Raw genomic sequence first — 25,184 nt, forward strand, 5'->3', positions numbered from 1 at the left:
AAAAACACATCACCTGGGGAGGTCTTTATTTGTGCTGCCCTATTGCAAACCTGCAATCCAAAGTGAGGAAAGGGCATTATTCTTTCTGCCCTCATTTTATTTTGCAAAATCTTTGAAAGGTGCCTTTACCTCTTTTAAACTCTCAAACTCTTAGGATTGCAAACAAGCAAACTATATGTGGGCTAGAAAAGAGCAGCATTTCAACATCTTGTCTGAAAATTGTGTGGCGTCAAAGTGCCCAAATGCTTTCAATATATACAACCTTTTAACACTTTTAGCACACTATGTATCAAGTACATTAAAACTGGCTAGCACTACAGCATGCTCTCACTATTTCTGGACATCAACAGGCTCTCTAAGGCTCTCTATTTTCTGTGCTTAATTTTTCTCAGTATTTTTCTTACCATTCACTTTGGTCTCAGTCTCATCATTAACCATCTCCCTTTTTCAAAAGGTTGGCCAGCCCTCATCCTCCCCTCACTTGTCTTGTCTCATCTCTCACTGACCCCCTGTCTTATCCTCATCTTGTCTCTTTCCATCATTAAGAGGCACACTGTGTCTCCCTAGCAAAACTGTTAGCTCTGCCAAGGTAAGGCAATTAAAGCAACAACAAATTGGACAGACTGGGACGAACAGCACTGGAAATTGAGAGAGGACTTGCAGCGGTGGTAACACAATGTGCTAATCATATGCAAGCATAGTGCAACTGATGTTTCACTGTCTCATTATAAAACATCGAAAATACCTTTGACCAAACTACCCAATAAGAAATGAAGTGCTCCAGTATCTCTTATAAATCTGCCACCTATAAACAGCCATTACATATTATAGTAACAGTCAGGCCACCTCTATTTTAAGCAGAGACATTTTGAGTAGTAGCCAATTTTTGGCTCATTCTTTCTGATCTATTAAGGTTTCTCTCTTTACTGCAAAAGCCTGAATAACCTGACGGAAACATTTCTACTCTATTGTTAGCATGCCATTGAAATATTTGTGCGTGCAAAGCTATTTCTCTGTGGGAGATGTGCCCAAATCTTTGTCTTAATAAACTGCCTCTCATTTCTGAACTTGAATATGCTTAACTATTACATTATCACACTTGGTTACACACACAGACACAAAGGCAAACTCCCACACACACAATACACTGTGCCCTTTTAAACCAAACACATCCTAAGGAGACAGGGAGGTCAGCAGGTAACAAATGCTAGATTAAAGCATATATGCTTGGGCTATGGACACATAAATCAATATTGTGTGTGTGTGTTTGTGGATAAATGTAGGTGTGCTTCTATGTATTTGCTAGGTTTGCCATTTTCCCCCTTTTTTAAAAGAACACATTCGCACGTGTGTGCGTGCATGTGTGTGTCTTTGTGTGTGCGCAAAAGTGTAAGAGTGTGCATGCAGGTGTGTAGGGCTCCTAGATGTATGCATTCTAGCTGTGTGACAGAGCATATTATGATGAACAACTCGCCCAAGTGACTGATTGTGTCTTGCCACTGCCATAAATCACACACCCACTGCCCCCTTCAACCACCTCTAAACACACAAAACACACACACACACACAAACACACACACACAAACTGAGACCCAAGAAGCCACATACAAACAGAACTTTTGTAGCATCCTACATCCCACCCTCGTCCCGGTCTTTCCATTCCACCTCTCACCCACATATACCCACGCACACACGTACACACTCTCTCACACAGACCTACAATTTTCTGTCTGACACGCTCTGCAAGCAAGGTTCAAGCATAGGGTTCAGCTTTTGACAGAGGCAAGAGCGATATGAGAACCCCGATAGCAGAGAGCACCAGTACACTGTTCCCTGTATACCCATGTGTGCCATTGTGCTCTCATATGAGAGGAGATAATAATGTTTGTGTATGTGTATATGTTTGTGCGAGCATTATTCTTCTTTCTGCGACTTACCAATGTGTTTGCCCTTCATGTGATAGTAGAAGGAGACGCAGTATGGGACTCTTCCTTTGGGGCCCTTGCTTGAGGTAATATTAAAAAGTGGCGATAGAAGAAGAGCCTTGTCACCCTGAGTACGTGGGCGTGATGCTTCAATGTACATGTAGTAGCCTAGAGTCAACAAGAAAGATAAAGAGTAGAAATATTAATAATAATAAAAGGCTAATAAAGCCCTCTAATGTAAATTATAGACTGTAGGTATTGGGATAACAACACATTTTTGGGAGGTTTGTGGTAACATAATGGGTCATAAGCTACTGCCAAGTTTCTGCTTTATTTTCTATGTGATAAAAATATCTTAATGCATTTAATCACATGTTCCACAAGTAAATTAGACAAACTGAGGAAAAACAATCTAATTTTTTTCTTGGTCTTCTAAGTTGTTTGACATTTCATACACCTCCTCAATCTAATGTTAACTTCAAACTCTAAATCAGCTTTGAGAGTTGAACATTTTAATGCAAGAAATGATGTCAGAATAAAATATCTTCCACAGCAGTCCTTTATATGTTAATGTAGAACTACTCACTCTAAAGTTGAGACCTGACACTAATGTATTATCCCATATTTTATTTATAATTGCCGTGAAACACAACAGTGCGTGTACAACAACAACAACAGTAAAAAAGCACATTGTCTGAAGATGAATGGTCTTGACTGTACATACACATTTGTTTTGTTTCTGTGCCTTTGAATTTACACTTCCACATTACACAATACATTTGTATTTCACTTTAGATGAGTCATAGTTTCCTCACCCTCCTTTGTTCCACTGCGGTCAGTGTCTGGCCCGGTGTTCGCAGACCGCTTGGGATTCTGCGTCAGGTGATTTTGTCTCGTCCAGTCAAAGATATCACTCCGGTCTTGAGAGAAGCCACATATGCGCTCATCTTCAAAGCCACACACATGGTCTGAGGTGTGTGTGTTGTTACAAAAAAAAAAAAAGATAGAAAAACACATTAAATCACTGACATGTCAAGTGGGTGACATTACAAACTGTAGATGACATACAAGGCTGTTTCTTTTTTTTTTTTTCACCCACCTTTCCCAGGAAACAAATGGCAACATCTATAAAGGTCTATAATGACCTCTGCAATGTGCACTTCAAATCAGACAGCTAGGCAATTACTGACAAAGTGATAGGCACCACGTAGGAGGCACTGGTATACATATTATGTATAATTGAAAGTATGACTCTTACATTCTCAGACTAAAACTGTGTAAAACGATAAAAAAAAGGAATTAAAAATACCTGGAATAATGAATTGCACTAAAGTAGGCATTAGATTCAAGTCTTCTCCTTTGTATTCACTGTGCAATTCAGTGAAGAAATGCTCACCTGATATTGTATAACACAACTACTCATCATGAAAATAAAAGCAGTATTAAATATTTAGTCATCCAGAGATATGGCAATTACAAATGTTGTAAAATTTGTGGCTGTTCATCTAATTCTGTAGTTTTAAATAGCAGTGAGAGTCAAATACAATGTGCCAGTTTGGAAACTTAAAGGCTAAAGACAGGTTCTAGCAAAGTTCGTTGAATATGCAAAGTTCATATTGTTAGTGTACTAACGACTGCTTTGACTTATGTTTAAAATCAAACCAACAAAACAAGAAAACACTGGCATGTAGGGAATATACCATAATACTGACTCATTTTCAAAATAAAACTGCAGACGGGTGGTACAAGTGTATATGCCTCTGCTCTTATACACTCTGTTGGGAGTGCTATGTTGGGAGTGCTATGGTTCACCACACATTCATGGTACAGTTTGACGTGCCTCAAACTGACCTTGTAAAGTGCAAGACAGATTGAGACCAAGATTTCATTAAATCTATCTTGAACTGTGTGATATGAAAAAAAAAAATGTTGTTGGACCAAAACACATTGTTGGAGCTTCACCTCAGCACACCTACACAGTTAATGTTAAATCAATCAACCAATATGTGATTGAAGTGCAGACTTTCAGCTTTAATTCAAGTGGTTTTACAAAAAAAAAAAAAACTAACAGAATTTTAAATATAAGGATTGTTTTTAATGCTTGGACGAAAATCCTTTCCTTTTCTCCCACGAGATGCTCTGCTAGGCCTTTACTGTGGCCACCTTCAGTTGCTTTTTGATTGTCGGTCATTCTGAATTCAATTTTGTATTTAATAATGAAGAAGCATGCTCTATTGGGTCCATCACGTGACTGCCCGATTTCTTTGCCTTGAGAAAGTAGTTTTTACATTATGCTTTGGGTCATTATCCATTTGCACTGAAGCATTATCGGGTCAATTCTGCAGCATTTCGCTGAATCTGAGCAGGGAATATAGCCCTGCACACTTAAGAATTCATTCTGCTCCTTTTGTCAGCAGTCACATCATCAATAAACACTAGTGTCCTGGTTCCACTGGCAGCCATACATGCCCTAACCTATGTCCGCTGCCTCCGACATGTTTGATGGATACTGTGGTATGCTTCTGATCATGAGTCGTTTTTCTCCTTTTCCATACTTTTCTCTTCACCATCCTTCTGGTACAAATTTGTAATTAGTCCAAAGAATTTTTTTTTTTCGGCAGGCTCTTTTATGTGTTTTCCTTGTTGTAAACCATCTTATTTCTACTCCTGAAAATGTCTCTGATTTCTAAACCTTGTCAATAATATGTGTAACTCTTGAAAGTGTTCTTGAGATGGTTGAATGTTTTTTAAGTTATTTTTTAACCATATAAATTCTGTCATCACACTTTGGAACTGTCTTCTGTGGTCTTTCAGGCTTTTTGCTTTTGCTGAGCTGGTACCGCAATCTGGTACAATCTTGAAAAGAATGTACCAGATTGTGATATTGGCTACTCCAATAAAGTTCATTTTTACTATGCCTCTAATAGATTTATTTTGCTTTATGTTTTGTTTTGTTTTTTTAGCCAAATGATTCCATCCCTCACATGTGCTCTCTTTGGGTCTTATAATTAAAATGACTGTAAAAAGCTCTAAAATACAAATTAAATATTTGATCAAAGTCAAATATGATGTGTCCTTTATTAAAAATGACCATAACACTACGTGTCAGTCAACTGTTGAATTAAAGCTGCTACAGAGTTATGCAATTTCATTTTGACTGTTTTGTTTTTATTTCAGTTTTGATTCAGTAGATTCATTTAGTTTTAGTCATTTTAATTATTACTGAATGGAGCCTGCATATGTCAGAGGCAAAGATTTAGAAAAATCAGTACAGCTATTGTAATAAAAAGTAGCACTTTTTGAAAGCAGTTGATTCGCAGTGTTTTTGACATCCAAAATCTCAGTAAACGCATCCATCACAGCCTCATGTGGCAAGTTGTAATATCATTTTTACCAAACTAGCAGATTCTAAAACTGAGGCTATTTCCTCTGTATTTTCATTTTATTTTTGGTAGTTTTTTCACAAAATCATTTCCACCAGCTTTAATTTTCTTAATAAGTTTTTATTTTTATTTTATTTAACTAAAATGTTTTTTGCACATTTAGTTTTAGTTGTTAGTTTAGTTTTAGTTAACTATAACAACCTTGGTCTGCACTTTATTCGTATATTGATTATTTGATTAAAAATCCACTGTGCAAGTGTGTAACGGCAAAACTGCAATTTCTTTGTTCGACATATTTTGGACCTGACAGTAGAAGTACGAGTCTACCTTTCTTGTTTTTGAGTGCTCCTACTGGCTGTTGGCACCTTGTGAATATAATCTATAAACACAATTGGGTAAAAGCTTTAATGAGATGCAGTTTCCCTGAACATTTAATCTTCTCTGAGCTATGTGATTCTTTTAATGTTTTCCCATTAATATGCTTTGAGAGACACTTTGATACTGTCACATAGATCATTAAGGACAAAAAAGATATTTTGAAGAACACCCCGAGTTTTGTCGTCGTTGATGTTAATGTCTCTTGTTAAGCAAGATAAAGAGCCTTCTTTCCGTGGTGTAGTCACCTTCATTAGCCCATCTGGAGAGCAATTATCAGAGACTCACTAAACAAATGAAAATTGAGCCAAGAGAGTATAACAACAGTCATCTAAAACCGTCCAAGCTGACAGCATCAGTGAAAGCTTCCCGGACACACACAGTCCGCTGCAGATGCATATGGCTTGTGCTCCCCAAGAGGACGGCGTATGTGTGCCTCTTTGTTTCAGGGAGCTAATCTATTACTATTCACACCCTGCTCTAGTACATGCGCTCCTTTCAATTTACACTGTTGTTCTCGCAGTCTGTTCCAATCTGCTGTTGTTTTAATTGCCTCACCCTGATGGAGCCAACTGACACTCCTGCCAGAAAAATGCTGCGTGTCTCTTAATGAAGAAAATAGACAAGATGCAATTGACTGAGAAAAAGAGAGAGGGATGGTAAGAGAGAGGCAGGACCAGGATAGACGCTGGTGGAAAACTGTGACAGACAGAGGGGGCTAACAGAGAGAGAAAGGAACTAAAAATCTATGATGAGATGGAACATAGTTTTAATATAGCCTGATCAAGTTTAAAACATACAGAATGGCCCACATTTTGTATTTAAAATTTTTCAAGCCTAGCCAATCATACCATCATAACCGACCTGATATCCTTCTCCCATTGTCACCATTTCAAGACATTTAAAATTCTATAGAGCTTGTTTCACCCATCATTTTTGTTACCCCATTATTTTCATCGCAACAATATGATTAAGGGTCATGAGTCACGGGGTCGTGTGTTGGGATCCTTTGCCTGGCAGACTTGTGCTGACACTGCTTGGAGCAAACATGCTTATTTAAACCTTCATCAGAATTCAACATGCCTTCATCTCTTTACCACTCTGTCATAAATCAGGTTGAAAAAGCAAGTTAAAGATGATCAAATGTACAAGAGCAAAGGATGGCAGTTGAGTCTCACCTGAAGGTCTTGGGTAAGTGTAGGCTGTAAAAAGAATTATGATAATATTGATTAGCACTCAAACATGAACAACCCATCAATTGATCTATGCTCTGTGTAAGTATATGATTGGATTAAAAAAAATATCTAATGACTGCAGACAAAGATCGAGGATTTTAAGAGAGACTCACGTTCTGAATACTGGATGATTCGACTGACATAGTCCCCAGTGCTGTAGGTGGTAATAGGGGCCAGCCGGACCTCGTAGGACAGAGGGATTTTCAGGTCTGATACTGCGTAGGACATCAGAACACCCTTTTCTGGTGCCTTACCCTTGAGGTCTATTTGTTTTGACAGCAGGTTTTGCTTGTTCTGCATTCATACATAGGTACACAAACACATACACACAAATAGAAAAGATGAAGGCTTGTTAATGTGCAAATGTACTTGGTCAAAAGTGTAAAAAAACTGTACATACAATGATTTGACTGAGTAGGAGAAAGGGTAAAGGAGTCACATAAGGACGTGTCAGTGGTGTCAGGCATATTTCCCATTCCCCTTTCTTTCTTTTCATTTTGGGTTCGTTCATCTTCGGTCATACCCCATCAGCTCTATCACTTTACTTGGATATCCTAAAATTTCGTCATTCAGAAGTCACTGGGAAAAAGCCACAACTCATTTAACAACTCCAGCTCATCTCGCATCTGGAGGATTTTCATGCAATCCTAATCCTTACTAGTATAATAGTCATAATACCCCAGCACTTTCATTTAAATACACAAACAACATCAGACACAGGGTTGAAGTTCTTTTGGAGCAAAAAAAAAAAAAAAAAAATTAAAACATGGCAGCTCATTTTTTAACAACTCATTATCAAATCACATTAGTGTATGTTTTTATGTGAAATTACATATAGGGATAAACTTACCTTTCTGGGGTATATTCCCAACCAACATAGTTTAGGTATGTTTTCAGTCTACTTTATTTTCAAAATAAAGTATACAAGCTGCCTTCCTAAAATTGATTCTCTCTAAGAGCTTTAAAGGCCAGAAGAGGCTACATTAGTTTCGGTATATCAGTGGTCTCCCACATCAATTTTGATGTTTAAAAATACCTGTTGGTTAGTTTTAGTGCTCTGAGCAAGTTATGTGATTTCCACTTCTGTTTCCACAATAGGGACTCAGTAAGTTTGTTTAATAGCAGCACTTTTCAATCATGTATGCTTTTAAATATAAATACAATCTTTAACCCCCCCCCAACTTCCAATAACTTATTTGGCTGTGTATCATGAAATATTAAAATGGTTAAGATATTGAGCTCAACCAATTGGTGTCTTCTCATTCTTTTAAAGTTAAGTCTTTTTTTTCCATTAAATAGAGCTATTGCTGTGTTATTCCACCCACGGAGAGAAGGATCCATTAGCTGTGTATCTGCCTCTGATCCCAGCTACTTAAAGACCTGACAGTGAGCTCAATCTAATGCATTAGGTCAGCCACTCCACCATAACAGCTTAGTACACCCACAGCATGCCATTATCAGGTAACACATGCAGCACAGGGGTGTGTGTATACTGCGGGTGTTGTGTGTTTAAGTGTGCACGTGGTTTTGTGTTTATGATAAATGTCTCCTGTACAGTTTTCTCAGATAGTCAGTAGCTGAAGTTTTGTGAACATCATATAATTACAGACACATTTTTTTTTTATATTCAGCATGAATTTGGATTTAGGGTCTCCTAGATATGACATTTCATACTTCTTGAGTGACACTGCGATAAATATATATATATAACCTATTTAAATATATATATATAAATATATATATAGGTTTATATAAAGGTATATCTATTAAAAATGCCCTTATAGGCTCAATTGCTGTTCTAATTTAACATTAAATCACTGGTGGATTTAGTTACTTTTGCTATAATTGCTATAGTACTCTATGCTCTGACATCCTCCCTCAAGTTGAGGTGTGCAGTTTTCATTGGATGTCTACTCACTGACACAAATTCCAACTCTGCTAGACTGAGCTGACTCCTGCCTGGCCTGCCAAAAACTTTGTACAACTCCAATTACTGTACGAGACCCCGACGGCAGCCACAGCCCAAGTGTGTGCTCAGCAACATGCTTGGTATCAAGTCCATGCATCCTCACCAGACATTGTGCCATGATGGCAAACTTCTTTTCTCAGTGCCACTCTTGGTGTTTCCATTTCAGTTCTTCCAAAATGAAGTTTGCCCTTTTTGCCAGACATTGGAGATCCCTTTTGTAGCTCCACCAATAGAGACCATGAAAGCTAAATAACTGCTTACAGAAAAAAACAAACAAACAAAAAAAAACACTTCTTCCACTTAAATATTTTTAAGTATAAAATAGTATAAATTGTATCTAAAAACTGAACTGCTAAAAAAAAAAAAACATCCAAACATCCAACATTCCTGTTGCAATGCAACTAACCAAAATACTTGAGACCATCAGTCCATGGCTGATATACAATGGACCTAATGATCCACTCACTAAAAACTTGAAGAAGGTAATTTTAAGTAAAAGGCAATAATACAGCTTAATAAAGTTTTAGGCCAAAAATGGTTTACGGCTTCAATTTCTCCAAAAGCAACGAGTCTTGTCAAGTACTATAGGGCATGATATGAATAGCATTTGTCCATTCTTTTGGTGCTGTTGTTGCTTATTATTTATTGTAATCAACTGCAACTACAACTGCAGACGAGTGATTTCCACAGATATTTGCTCAGTTGCTGGAGCATTTACACTATCATATGATGCAGAAGACTATGAATTGCACCCTTTTAGCACCAACTTATGCTCATATTGAGCCATAAAAAACATTTACACTCTGCTCACACATCGGATATGCATATTTATATGGAATACAGCAGGAAAGAAAAGTTATGCACATTTAAAATGTATAGAGTGTGTGTTAGCAAGAAGAGATGAGTGAATATCTGCCTGAGTTTTGGAAATATATTATCCTTTATTAATGAGTGGGCAGTGTGTATGTGTGTGTACACGCACATGCAGTGCGCTGGAGATTAATGATACTGAAAAACTATGAGGGGACTTTAACACACATGCACATACACTTTTTGGAACTAGGACCACTGGATCAATGAGGTGCTGAAGTGTGACTTAGAGAAACCAGCTGCTCCTACCACAGGTTGAAGTCTGTTTCACCCTGCCTCTGTCTTTCTCTGCTTTCCTCAGCAGGACATATTGTCAGTGTCTCTATGCTTATTTGTGTGAGTCTATGTGACAGGCAAGGGGAAAGGGGTAAGAGTGCAACAAAGTAGTACAAAGGGAACAACAGAATGAGACAGGAGTGGGACTGACATATTGCCTGCTGTACAGACACTTTCAGCCAAACAGCATTTTCATCTGTATTGCCATCGGACTTTTAATAAAGACACAACAAGACAAATAATGTGTAAAAGAGGGCAAGAGCAGGAGAACTTGTGCTATGAAATAGGACCATGGAGGCAGAGTGATCTGTAAATGACAGAAATGTGGACTGACAGCATACGGCGAGGCAGCCTTGTGCTAAGGTTAATTTTTCTATTATCGTCTGTTAATGGTTCTCTTTTATGACTGATCCAGCAATTTACTGATACTTGATGCATTTCTTTGCACTCTGTCTATTGAAAAGTTATGCTTACAAAGGCCTATGTGGTCTATCTGTGTGCAAACATACGTGTGTATCTGCCTTGTTGGGCTAGTTATGTACATAAATTATTCCTATATTTGATTTAATGTACAACTCTAATTCATCATGAATATTTTTCATCTCTCATATATATGGTAATGTGGACTGTGTGCTTGCACAGAGACACTTTGTGTGACTGTGTGTGGCTAAATCTTAGAGTGCAAGAACCTGAATAGTTATTATGTGAAGGCAGGTCAGCTACTAGCTGAACAACTTCAGTGATATAACACACACAACTTGGGTTTAGACTGGTCAATATAGAAAAGAGGTGAAGAATATTCAGACAGGAAAGGGATTTTTTGAATAAAAATGGATAAAAAAAACAACAAAGAAATGGAAAGAATACAAATATAAATTATATTTCATTTCTGGCAATAGCTGAATTTGAGTAAGTCACTTTGTCACCAGAATCACACACTGAATTCGTGATTTTTACACTTTCTTTGGTTTCTTTTAGGCTTTAGCTTCATTTTTGTGTGTTGTTTGGTTTGATCTTGATGTTTTCTTAGGCTTAAGCAACATACACACTGAAAGCAATTCACAGCAATGAGCAAATCGCTCCCAGTGTATATGCAGGTTTAGGCACCAAAACCAGTCAATGTGGTTTAGGCAATAAAACGAGTTGGCTAGTGTGAGAGAGAGACTATTCACTCTTTAAGTCTGATGTCATTAGCTGTTTCCAGGTCCTCTTCAGGTTCCAAAGTCAAACAAACACTGCAACATGACTGAGAGTTAAAAACTGTCTAAATTCTTTCATATTAAATAAAATGATGAGTGTGGCTGCTCTACCAGGTGTAACAATTAAGTTTAACATCCAGTCATCATGAGAAACAGGATTTATGAAGTTTAATGGACTTGGAAGTTAGAAGGGAGTTAGCTGACTAATTTCCATCTAAAGGTGGCTAAAGAGGTTTCTTGGTTACCAGGTTGATATTTTCCTTACATTAGTTTTAAAGTCATGCTGACTGTAAAAAAAAAAAAAACAATGGGAGAATATGTGTAACGTTCCTGGTTTTGTATCTTCTTGAAAACATGTATAACATGTTTTCTTAAAATGCAAACATGCTATACACTAACCAGCCTATTTTATTAAGAACATCTTTTCACCTTTACGTTATCACAAATATCTAATCAGCTAATGACATGTCAGCAACTCAGGTCACTGAGGAATGTAGATATGTTTAATATAACCTTAGAATCAGGAAGAAAGGCAATTGAAGTTATAGCAATAGGGACAGTAAGGCAACAGTAAATACAATAATGAATCTTTACAACCAAGATATGCAGAAGAGCATCTGTAATTATACAACACATCCGATCTTTTTGGGTAATCTGTCTTTCACTAAACGTGCTTCTGTGACTGGCTACCTCATCAGGGAGTGGGGGGGAGGTATTGTCCAGCATTGTCCTTATCTTGGACAAGATCCGCCTCTCCAACACCACCTTAAAGGAGTCCAGCTCCATCCCCACAACACTACTGGCCTTGCAGATCAGTTTATTGAGTCTGTTGCCATATGTGACCCTCAACGCGTGCATAGAATGGGACCAAAACCACAGAGGAATGTTTCCAGCACCCTATTGAATCTTTGCCCTAAATAATTGAGGGAGCTCTGAAGCAAGGTGTACCTAATAAACTGTCCAGTGAGTGTATGTAAGGACAGCAGTAAAAAAGTAGTTTCTGATTGGCAAGAGTTAATAAGGATATTCAAAAACATTCGCCAAGGCCATGTTATTGCATACGAGGTTAATGGAAAGATGTGGTTAGAGTCAGTCAGAAAAAAGACCGGAGTTTTATAAATTTGATTTACAAGCCTACAGAAAAAAATCATAAAATGAAGAGAGAGCAAAGTGAAATAACAGAGTTCAATCAGCTAGCTTCAGTGTAAGCACACACAGTGAAATATTTCAGCACACAAGCAGTGAGAGACTCCAGTGTCAGCTAGTCATCGTTTGTACAGTTGGTAGAGGACTGTTTTGAGTGGATCAAAGGAGACTTCACCAACTCGACTTCTCAATCAATTGGAAACACCCGCGTTTCCATAGCTGTGGCAGCTGCAGACAACCACTGCCTGTGGAGACCTCTCTATGTAATACTCTCTGTGCTCTTCTTTCCTTTCTTTGCTTTCCCCTTACTCCAACAGGTCACTGCAGATGGTGCACGTCCTGAACCTAGTGCTGCCTTTCTTCATGTAATCATTTATTTTTTGTTCTTCGCAGTAGTCAAGTGTTTGTTCAAAGGTACATTTTTAATCAATGGGATTTTTATCTGTAATATACAATAGCAGGAACTTTATTTTGCAATACATAATAAAGTGTCTTGAGCTGCCAATTGTCGCTAAATTGTTGATGGTTGAAATGAATTAAACTGAATTGAAAACTTCAACATAGCTGCATGCAAATATATGCAACTGAAGCAAAGCAAAAGACTGATTCACTTTCTCTTAGAGTTAAAGACATGTTTACTAAGCAGCTTTCTGAATGTCCATTTCAAGTTTGATGACCAGCATGTTAAACCTTTCTTGTTCTTCCCAGTTGTTTATGTGTATTTCTAGATTTTGATAATGTGTAACTACTTTTCAGCAAAGAAATTCTACAAATTTGACCCTCTTAGGTTTGAATCATATTTATTTACATAACACATAAGTGCACATGCATCACAGAAGAATTCTGATGACATAAACCCTGAGCTTTCTATGTGTGTCAGACAAAATAATATCAAAGCCTTGAGAAACAAAAGTAAATCAGCCGCTCTTGCTGTAAAAAGGTAAAATTATCACATATTAATTTATTATCTCTCGAGGAAAAGTGGAGTGAGGACAGGCTTTTTAAAAAAAGGCCCTGTCAACACTGTTAATTCAAACACAGGGAAACCCCCTGCAGGGAGAATGAAACTAAATTAAGACGTGTAAGCAAGGATTTCATAGCCTGCCAATGAGTCTTGGTGTAAACCACATAAACTGCCATGCGAACACACACACACGCGCACACACACAAGGACATTCCTTGTTCAAACGAGTAAATATATTAATGCCAGTTATACAATATGAAATACATTCATATTCTTCAGGCATAAAACAGAATAAATCTGCATTAACTCTCATTTAAAACATACCTATTCACACATAATAAAAAAATCAAGCTGAAGCAAAAAGTATAAAAGTTATAGTCATGTAGTCAGATCTGCGATGAAGAGCGCCGTTCTACACGAACCGAGTCCTCTTGTATTCCCCTCTATACCTGCTTGTTTCTCATGAGACCCCCATATCATTTTGTAGGTGCTAAAAAGATAGAGTGCCAAGGCGTTAAAAGGATGAGCTGGAGAAAATGTTTCAGAAATAGATGGGTTGTGAAATTGAGATGGTATTACATTTGAATTTTCTCGTACTCTATTTAATAGTTGAGAGGGCCAGTGAGATTTGATGTTTTTCTTTAATTTGCATCGTATTTCTCTCCATTCGCACCCTTCCGTTCACTTTCTTGCTCACAACCTTCCTTATTTTTCTGTCTCTTTTCACTCTCTAATGAACACATAAAAAAAAACATTCAGGTAAAAACCTTGAAATTCAATTAAAGCTCAACAACATTTAAGAAGTCCTAAACTGCCACTTAATGCAACTCATTATTTTAACACTGTCGGCACAAGAACTTGCAGCCACTATTTATCAGCGCTATTCCGCTTTCCATGGTTCACCCAACATCAAATGCCATTAGGTTTGCAGTTTACGGAGATGGTGAGAGAGTGAGAGAGAGAGAGAGAGAGAGAGACCGAGAGGGCTGGAAGGATTGAATGCAAAAGTGTGACCAAGGCACAAAGGGAGAAAGAAATGGGATGGACAGTAGGTAAGAGACTAAAGTGAAATAAGGATACATAGCAGAGAGGTTGATGAAACAAAGGAGGAAGAGTGAGTTTTCAGAGAGCTTAGGCATGCAATCTAATGTGCATCTTACGAAGACTAGTGCTCATTTTCTGTCTCCCAGAAGAGCCTTACTTAATAAGGTAAGCAGCCAAGTCTTGAAGCAGGAGGGGAATTAACTATTCATCCACACAAAAGCAAGCTGGCAGTCCTCGCGTTCCCTCTGTTTAAGTGTCTCTCTCTCACACACATGCATGCACACCATACCCAACCCCAGCCAGTTGTGTATAATTCACCACTACCTTCATGTCTTCTGACAAAGGCCAGTAATATACGAGTAGATGCTTGAAACATAACAAGAACATGGCCTCAGGGTGCTCTACTATTGTGGACAGAGGTTCCTAATTTTAGATCATTGTCCTATTAGGGGCTCCGAAAGTACTGGAGTTCGTCGAGGGTCAGTCATAAAGCCTACGAGTTTATGCAAACGTACATAAATGTGGTGTATCAGATCATGGTGAAAACATCACCTTGTTTTGGCTCAAAATTGAGTTGAAAGAAGTTAAGGTTTTAAAAGCTTCTTCAGTACACGCTTAATCTAATTTGTGACTGCAAGACTCATTTAACAACCTTCACGGGGTTCCAGAAATGTAGTGGCATCAATAGAAAGTCAATCCTTTGAGGGCAAGCTAAAACATGAAAATGGATTTAAAAAAATGCTAACTGTCTCTCGACTCATGTGGTTAAAAGATGGCATTCCTTTCATTGTGGAATTGGTAATAAACACATTAGTACTAGTCTGGCACTCAGATCAAGACAGCAAATTAAATATATGTGGCAAATCTAAAATAAAAAGTCCAGAAGGCTGATAAGTACTGCCTAGGAATTGCCTCAGAGTGATATATCACTGCAAGGAAACACAAATGTGTTTAATACAAAACTTTTTTTTATAAAAAAAAACCCCATACAATACAATCCTATTATCTTTATAAAGTAAAGTTGATTGCATGAGTGAAAGGAAATGAGTGGCTTTGACTGTCTACACATGTCTGACACTCTGACACTTCCCAAGCTCATAAAGCCCCATGTTTACTTAGAATGTAAACTTTCCTGCTTACAGTCCTGTGTGTATGCTTTTTATCTATACAAGCTTTAGAGGTGATTTTTACAAAGGCAGGTGACCAAAGTTTGCCTTGGATAAAGTTAGACCAATCAAATCAGTCTCATGAGTGCTTGATAAACAAAGTCAGTGAGTTGGTGTTTGTCAATCCACTGCACTTGCCTCTTGTCAAGATCTCATGAATGATATTATAAGATACTACACACAGGATGTGTGTGTAACGAGGCATGCAAATAGGCATACAGTACATATATATATATATGTATTTATATAGATGGATTAAATATGGGAGAACTTTACCTTTCGAACATTAATCCAGTATCCTATGATGCGATCTGTGGCATCGGGATCTTTTTGTGTCCACTGCAAATTGTAGGAATAGTTGTTTCCTTTCAGAATCCGGACAGGGTTGGGTGTATCAAAGTAAAACTCAGCATTGTATGGCTGTGCTGTATGACAGAGAGCGATATAGAGCAACAATGTTTTATAAAAATTACTGAATGACACAGAAGGAAAAATAAATCTTTATATGGAGTTAAGGGTGCATGAGTACAGGAATATAAAACTGATAATAAGAGGATTACGACTTTTTTTCCATTAATGGCACACTCACCAGAGACATTAAATGTGCATGCTGATGTTCCCTCAGTATTGCTCACTCGGCACTCGTAAGAGCCATTGTTGGTGGGTTCCAGTTTGAACTTCAGCTCCGGTGTCTCCTTCAGGTCTGGCATTGGCATACGGATGAAGTCACCATTACGGAACCAGCGGATGTCTGTTAGGCGAGGAGGGTTTGATCGTAGGATTGTACATCTCAGGGTTACCATTTGATAGTTCCTGGAACGGACATCTTGAAAGACTGGGTCCAGAATGGGAGGGTCTGCAGAAAAATAAACACTTGTGTTTTAATAATAGAGTGAATATTATACTCTGTTTTTATGCAAGTGCAGCAGTAGCATTTTTTAAACAGCCTTGCCACTGTTATTGCAAGTCTAATACTCATTATTAGGTTTTTGCACAAGTACTTTATTGTAGAGCTGAATCCTTATTTTATTCTCTCTTACTTATATTCAGTAACTGTGCAGTAACTTAATTTGTGATTATGAATGCAGATAAACATTTGAAAATTAGTTTGGTCTAGCTGGTTTCTAATGTTAAAAATTGTTTTCATCATAAGGGAATGAAGATAAACTGAAACAGACATTTCCAAAAAAGAACCACATTTTAATCTCAGAAACTCGTCTTAGACATGTAGTACCAAATGGACTGCAAAGACAGTGTCATCCATGTCTCACTTCTTTATGTTCTTTGCAAAGTGGATTTCCTTAAACCATTATAAAAAATGTGTTGTTACAAATCATCCAACACAAAACAACTGTTATTGCCACAAGGGATCAGGCGTTTCGAGCCACACTCTCATCCCTGCTTCTAACCTATCCTAACCAGTTGTAATTAACCTGTCAACAGTGATGTGTGCCTTTGTGGTTAATGATTGACTAGCCACTGCTGCCCTGGGGTCAGCCAAGACACAACACAGCCAAATTACTGTGCCACAAATCACCAGCCAGCTAGTTCACCCCTGGCTAATCATGTAGATAATAGACAAGATGCTAATGGTGGTACTGCAGTACTAACGTTGATGAGATCTGGTGTTAAGGCCCAGAGGTGATACAGCATGACTAGCGCCCCTTATGAATCAAGTTTATCAGACACAGATGTGTAATTATAGTCTAATCTATGTTATGCCTGTAATTTAGACAGACAGAATGAGCTGCAGTATGGAGGGAAGAAAAAGACGGTAAGATAATGTAAAGCAAGGAGCAGGGAGGGAAAGAGAAACAGAGATCCTGTTATTGTGTTTTATACAATATCAAAATCTCTGGTTGGCTGACAATGGAGGTGTTGATATGATTAAACAGAAACCTAAACCTGCCTCTACAGTATAGCTATATATAGAGATTAAAAATAATGGTTAAAAACTCTCTTCTTTTTCTGTCTTATAAAGTCAATGTTAATAGTGTTACTAATTAAATTAATAATATATGTCTATTACTAATTGATTACGCTGAGTTGCACTCAATTGAAAGAAAGATGCTAGACAAGTAATGTTTTATTTACACACAGATGTTACACCTTTTTAAAGACTAACGTAATTTAAGTTTAAGGATTCAGCAGCTTCTGCATTTTACACATCAGAAACCAGAATAGATAAGCTGAGAGCTATAACCTGCCTGAACACATTATCCATTTAATACATATTCTTGAAAGCTAAAGAACTGAAGAAAATACATTTAAATTCACTATGACTAAAACTTTCAATAATATATTTTTTTTCTTGTTGCTGTTGTTTATTTTGCTACGGACGGGTATACACAGCCAAACCAAATTCTTGTTTGAAATCAGTTTACCATTCTATGCCAGCACTCCAGTCAAAGAAATGTGAGTAAGCACCTGAATGCTAAAAAGATCGCAAACCACCAAAGCATTTAACGTCACAGCCACTAGGTTGTCTTTTGGCTTATAGTCAAGATTCCCAGCATGTATCCAAAGTTCTTCCCACAAATGCAAACTTAGTGTTGTGTACTCTGTTACAATTACTGCCTCTCTGATCTCTCAAAACTAATGTTTAGCTACTCCCTACACCCACAGCTATGTGATGATGTGCGACGCTGAGGGATGTGTAAGTGGTCAAAGGTCATACTGTAATCCTAGTGGATTGATTAGTGTATGGTCACACACCCTGCTCCTACTTACAGCACATATGCATACTGATTACTGACTTTGGAAATAGATAAGAAGGATAAAGAAAAAAGGCAAAACGTGGAGGAATGGCAATAGAAGCAAGGAGGAAAACAGAGGGGAGTTATACGTTGGTATGTAATCAATTTAGAAATCATTAAGCTAGCACAGTTCCCTTTCTCATCTAATATATTCATTTCAACAACTGCTCAAGTAGATTCCACTTTTTGTGGTTATTTTACTTTCTAATTAAACTTTTTTCCCCCAAAATTCTCCAGAGCATTGCTTTTGCATTTATTTGCTTCTCATTCAGGACTCATAGCACACTGTTGCAATGTTTCATAGTCAAAAGACTATAATCCATGTAAACACACCATCGCAATCCATCTTATTGAATGCGAAATGAATTCATCCGGGAATGCAACACTGACCAAGCCAAACATTTACAGTGCACAAAGAGAAAATCAATTTACATGAGACTGAGAGAGGAAGGTAGCATGCATGAGGGGTAAAGAGGGATGAGAGAAGAAAGGATCGCTCTTAAAGAAGAAGACAAAGAGGAAGACAAATGATAGGGAACGTGCAGTGTGAAAGTGAGAGAAGTCAGTGATTGAGTATGGGAGGTGGGGAGTGAATGAGAGAATGCAGGATGCAGAAAGAGAATGACAAGACAGAGAGAGGTCTTCTCTCATGGCCAGCAGTTAGCTGATTGATGATGATGAGAATGGCAATGAGGAAGAACAGCCACCTCTCCAGGAGGGAAAAAAGGAACACTGGGCAAGTGTAGAAGTGATACAAGGCAAAAGTGGGAGTGGGAGAGGCAAGAGTGGAAACAGTGGCGAGCATCTGCCTATCCACTTAATTACATCGGCCTTAAAAAATGATGCCATCCTTCCCTCACATCAATCAACAGTGGTAAACAGAATATAGCAAAGAAACGTGATAAAATAAACAAATTAAGTCAGGGGACAAAGGCGCAGCTGAATAAAAGTGGGAAATTTATTTTCCACAATTTGATTGGCTGCACTGAAAGATGTTCTTGTTTCTCTATTTGCCAACCAGTCCCTCGCTTTGTTAGCACCTTCTCATCCTCTCTTCCCCCTTCCCCCCATCACCATCCATGCTTTCCTGTTTCAAGCTCTCTCTTAACCCCGTTATGCTCACTCCTATTCCTGCTCATGTAGCTGTCTCGTTGCTCCGTTTCTTTCGCTGTCCATAGTGCGGTGGCCACCTGGTCCATTAATCAGAGTTGGCCAGTGCAGACAGCAGAGCTCACAGAGTGTTGCCCTTGCACCCTGCCTGCATTAGTAAGCCCTGTAAATCCGCCTTGCAGAGAAGAGGGGAGGAGAGGAGAGGGCTCTAATTTGGGCTTGTATTTATCAGGTAGGTCAGTAAATAGGTGGGAAATTGGTTCTTTACTTCCTGATAAATATACAGTTTTTAGGAGAGATAAAAGAAAAAGCCTTTGACTTTTTTGGCAGAATAAACAGTGAGAGTTTTTTTAAATCTATGAATGAAGCCATGGAAATAAACAATTTACTTTCAGTGTTACAATGTTTCAATGTTCCTTGACAACAACAAAAAATACAATTTATCAATGACTGTTTACCTCAAAACTGACTTCACAGATTGACTACCATGCAAAAAAAAAAATATCTATGTATCAACTTTAAACAATTGTCTAAGTCAACTGGTTAAAAATATACTCAGTTTCTTTAGTATATACCTAATATACCTATATTTATATAGAAGCTATATATACTATATCTACAATTCCACAGTGTCTAACTCTTACAACATTAACATAAATGAGAAATAAAAGTTATGTTTTTATTCAAGTAGTTGAAGGAAGAAGAGATATTCTTTTAAAGGGCTGAAAGTTTTGCAAAAGGCTTGCTCAGTTTTACACATATGCAGGCTGATGTGTAGTACTCACACATTCCGTGACTTAGCACTGATAAGGGCTGTCAAAGTTCCAGGATGGTAAAAGTAAGTAAAAGAAGATAACCTCATGGGAAGGAAAAAGGTATCAAAATGATGCGTTACGTTACTAAGACACATCCTCTCCTCTCTCAAAGTAGATCCTCTGGGAGTTTTATAATGACAGACCTCAGTGGAATGTTCACAAAGGGAAAGCAGTAGGTTTAGTGAAAGCTGCCTCTGAGCAATAGAGGTATGTCCTCATTTGCTTTCAGTTCCACCTTTTACAATTTCTTATCTGCTGATAGGGTCCATAGTTGTTAGTGAAGTATAACTGTTATGACTTCACTGAGGGTGAGAGAAAGAAAAGTGATTATTTAAATTTAATGGAAAAGTAAAATAATTTTTTTTAAAAACCAGGATATGTTCTTTAATTTACAGAAACAGGTCTCTGTTGGAAAGTTGTCAAAATGATTTTTTCTCTACGTGTTTCCACTCGCTGCCCATTAGTAAGCATGTTTTTCTCCCCTCTTTATTCGCTACATGCTCCCTTATAAGGGATCACAATACTTTGATCCTCTGCTAAAATTTTGAGTTAGCCCACTTACAAAGAAATAAAAGGTCATTCATTTTTGCCGTATGTTCATTTTAATGGACAGAGAGACAATATTAACCTAAAGTCCAGAAATTAGCGTGCACCTGTCCAGTTAATTCATTTCTTCCGTTCCAACCTCTCCACCACAATGGACAAGACCAAAAAACTGTCAAAGAACAAGATTGTAGACCCTGACAAAGCTGGAATGAGCTACAAAAACATCAGCAAGAACCTTGGTGGGAGGATGACAACTACTGGTGTGATTATTCAGAAACCCAAGAAATATAAACACAGAAGGAGCTTGTCAATGATCCAAAGGATTTCAATCTTGTAGTAGCCCCCTGCTCAACTTTGCTAGTGAACATCTAACTAACAGGAGAAGGTTGCGGTCAGATGACAACAAAATCAAGTTCTTTAATATCAAATTGCCGCATTGGCGGTAGGAAACCAAATGCTGAATATGACCCAAATAAGACCATCCCCACAGTCAAGCATAGAATAATACTCTGTCTCTTTCCATTCAATTCAACCTTCTACTAAAAGTGAAAGACTGTTCAATTCTTTGTAAGTAAGCAAATTTATAAATTTATAAATGGATTATGAAATTATTTCCTTGATTGTAACTGAAAACTTTGATCGATTAATTGCAGAAAATGTAAAATGTGTGAGATGCAATAGGTTAGGCACCTTGCACTCTGAAGTTAAACAGCCAGTTTCCTTCCTAGCTTCTGTGACGCCTTCAGAATCATTCATTTTTTTGCTGGTGTTATCATGTATTATCGTGCATTTTCCTAATAGTACACAAGCTGCACCCAAAAAAGTATTTAAAAAGAGTTTACACTAACCTAGACTTACTGACACCAGGATATGTTCTTAATCTGAGAGACCTGTATTCAGCTTAAGCCAAAGGATTTTGGATGTTGAACTGAAAGTATGCTGATCCATACTTACACTGCACATTGAGTTGAACCTGTGCCTCTCTGCGTTTAATGTTAAGCCCATTGTATGGAGCAGTCTGGCACCTGTATGCCCCCATCATGTCCCGGCTAACGTTCTTTAGCCTCAAGCGACCATCAGGCGTCTCCACTGTGGGCTTCCCCGAGGGCATTAGCAAGTCCTTTTCTGTCCGTGACCACAGTATAGGAGGACGTGGTTTGCCATCTACGACTAAGCACACCAGTTCGGCATTACCTCCCTCTCGCACACTTACAGCCTGACGTCCGGGTGGAACAGTCAGCACTGGAGGAGAGACTGGGAGAAAGCAAAGACAAAAAATGCAAGTAAGACAAAGTGTAAATTTAATTTTTGTCATTTCCATATAATCTGATCATATAATAATATTTGTTTAGAAATTGCTATAACAGTACAATATATATATATATATATATATATATATTTATTTTTTTTTTTTAAGAATAACAGTTCCTTAAACCCTTGGCTATTGTTAGAGTTTCCACTTTAAAATTTCCTCCAATTTAGTCAGTAACATTAGAAAAGTGTAAGCACAAATACATAACCTTGGGCTCTAAGGTTAATAAAGTAGCCTTGTCCTTGTTGCCAAGCTAACGAGAAACTGGCACTTTTTTTCTGGATCAAAAATAAATTTCAGATTAATTAACGGAATTAACAAGAAGTCAGAAGGCAAACATGATTTAAAATATCAGATAGTGCTAATGGATAAACTGGCAAAAACTAGGGAAACAGAGACAGATGGACAATAAAATTGTATGACAGGCACTGACATTTAAAGAGCTGATTTTATTAGATAATCGCACAGTTTTAATGACATGTGGGAACATTAAAAATATTATTACTAGGATTAAGTATATATTATGATTTAAAACACACAAGAAAGAATACATGAACACACACAACTGAACCATCAAAGCAACAAGCAGTGCAAGGCAGAGGTAGAGAGGGAAGAAATGGGATAAAAACTGTCTGAATGAAGACGTTAACTTTCAGTTGTTCCATTATTCACAAGGGGTTGCAGCACAGCGGGTAGCTCTGCATATTTAATTTGTAATTTTGAGATGCCCTTCTTGGTGCAACCACAAATGGATTTCCTGGAATCACACCTAGGATCTTTCAGTTGTTAGGTGAATGGGTAAACCACTAAGCTATTATGTTTTAACATGTCACATGATGTAAAAACACAGATTGCTAGAATATTTAATCATTTTCATGAGATAGTGTTAAGATTCATATATTTCATGAAAAATTACACCCCTTTAGATTTAGGAAAAACTGTTTTTTTTTTACATACTAAATGCACTGCTTAGGTTAAGCAGCATTGTGTACCTGAACATTTGTTCAATTAGTTTATCAGTCAACTCAAACATGTCTGTTTTAGAAGTTTGTTTATTCCACAAACAGCGACTGCCTAACCTCTATTAAGTGGTTGCCACCATACATATTTATTAATGACGATCAAGAGCTTAATTAAATGCATGGGCGATTTACAGCTAACCGTAACCCATTTGAATCTGCATGTGCTCGTGGCCTTAATAGACAAATATTTATTGAGCCATCATTATACATATATACATATATCTTGGTTTGTTTGTTGTTGGGATTGTGTTAGCTCTGCAGCTGACAATCAAAAAAACAAACAAACCAAATATACAATTTCCCTCAGTCTGACAGAGACAAAGAATAACAAGGAAAAAGGGGAAACTCTTACCGCTGTTTTGAGAAATGTTGACATCAACACGAAGCTCTCGCACTGTGCTGCCTGAAAAGCTAGCCATGCAGCTGTAGGTGGCCAAGTCTCTGAATTTCATGTCCACAATCTCCAGACTGCTGGTGCCAGGTGCCATGTCTGGGTCACTGCGCAGTAAAATCAAACTATCTGAGTTGAAGACTGGTGCCCCGTTCTTGTACCAGGTATAGTTGACCTTGTCCTGGGGGGTGGCATCAACATGGCATGAGAGCTTAAGGTCACGACCCATTTGAATGGTTTCACTGTCCTTGTTAGAGTCTGGTGTAATTTGGAAGGTGAGGTTGCTCATTGCTTTTTGTGGTGGTAGAGAGGGAAAAAAGAAAGAAGAAAATTTTAATATTTGTTACAATATAAATGCATTTGGTACAAAATGTACTAAAAAAAAATACAAAATTAAAATAATAATACAAAAAAATTAATAAAAGGGATAAGCATGACTAGGCATCACTGGCAAGGTCTGTCTTTTTTCCCCACTACTACAGTTGCTAAATGCTCTTATTTATCTTTTAATTTCCACTTGGTCTTTACTTAATTTAGAGTTTCTCTGTAGTTAAACTATATATATAGTCCCTAGGAAAACAAAAAAGCACAACCCAAGGACATACATTAATTTTTAGCACATTTAATCAAGGAGACACTGTAGAGAGAGTGCCCAGAGATACAGTGGGCATACCTCAACATAACCAGATGAAGAAATTAGCTCATGCAATCATTTGTTCAACAAAATCATTAAGAGATGTAAAAAGTAATCACATTTATGTAGTGCTTTTCTAATCTTACAAGTTGACCTAACATGTCTGTCTTTGCAATTCTGTGTACTGTCGGGAGAATCATACCAACTGTAAATCACGAGAGTGGGAAAATTGGTTTAAGCTGAAATTAACCTGGAAGTTGAAGCTGACCAAAGCAGAGTTATAATTAATGTAAAAGCCTTAATCTTCATCTCGCACACCCTGACCGGAGAACAACAAATACCACTTTCATTTATTGTTCTTTTTCAACTGAGAGTTTTGATTTGATATATAAAACTATTTTTAGATAGCAAATGCTTCTTGACATATATGTGAACATTTTATTGCATCCCCTTTATTCATTGACACACTTTACAAAGGAACCAAGTATTTGAATTTTTTGAACGGTTGTATTCCATTCCAGTACAGAATAGTAAAGTGTACAAATTAAAATTAAGAAAACAAACAGAAGAAAAACACATTCGTGAGATCAAAAAGAAGGAACTGATACTACTCAATAAAAAGAAACTAAACAGAAGAATGCAGGAGAAGAAGAATGGTTAATACCCCCACCCCCAACACCACTAACAAAACAAAAAAAGAAAAAAATGAAGAGGTCGCCTTGTACCAAAGGAAAGAGGAAATTAGAGAAGAAAGAAAGCGAGTGAGAGAGGAAGAATCAAATTGTGAAGGAAGCCAAGACAAAAGGAGCCAAATACAGAATAAAATAACAGGGGGGTAAGGAGGAGGGGGGAAACAAAATCAAGGACAAAGAGTAACTCTCACACTGTCACATTTAATTTTCAGTTTCAAAGGCTCCGTTTCCCCAACAGATTTCCATGTTGAATACAAAATAGCTCTCTGTTTCCCCACGAAGGGGAGAGACAGGCGGTAAGGAGGAGAGGAGAGCTTGATTTAAACTCTTTTGAGCTTGTTAACAAGATACTTG

At 37.6% G+C, this 25,184-nt stretch overlaps 1 protein-coding gene across 5 annotated transcripts in view; it reads right to left on the reverse strand.

Moving 5' to 3' along the window:
* Positions 1-25,184, reverse strand: part of LOC120720995 (MAM domain-containing glycosylphosphatidylinositol anchor protein 1) — a 204,205-nt gene that overhangs the window by 32,642 nt on the left and 146,379 nt on the right. For all 5 annotated transcript variants that reach the window (XM_040010956.1, XM_040010955.1, XM_040010958.1 and 2 more), the window contains 8 exons: positions 23,466-23,795; positions 21,734-22,033; positions 16,142-16,408; positions 15,829-15,977; positions 7,032-7,212; positions 6,862-6,885; positions 2,741-2,893; positions 1,938-2,093 (listed from right to left, as the gene is read on the reverse strand). In XM_040010956.1, the coding sequence (XP_039866890.1) occupies positions 1,938-2,093; positions 2,741-2,893; positions 6,862-6,885; positions 7,032-7,212; positions 15,829-15,977; positions 16,142-16,408; positions 21,734-22,033; positions 23,466-23,795 (1,560 nt within the window). The remainder of the gene's footprint in view (positions 1-1,937; positions 2,094-2,740; positions 2,894-6,861; positions 6,886-7,031; positions 7,213-15,828; positions 15,978-16,141; positions 16,409-21,733; positions 22,034-23,465; positions 23,796-25,184) is intronic.

The sequence above is a fragment of the Simochromis diagramma genome, unplaced genomic scaffold (genome assembly GCF_900408965.1).
Source record: "Simochromis diagramma unplaced genomic scaffold, fSimDia1.1 OVJJ01000603.1, whole genome shotgun sequence".
Taxonomy (NCBI): Eukaryota; Metazoa; Chordata; class Actinopteri; order Cichliformes; family Cichlidae; genus Simochromis; species Simochromis diagramma.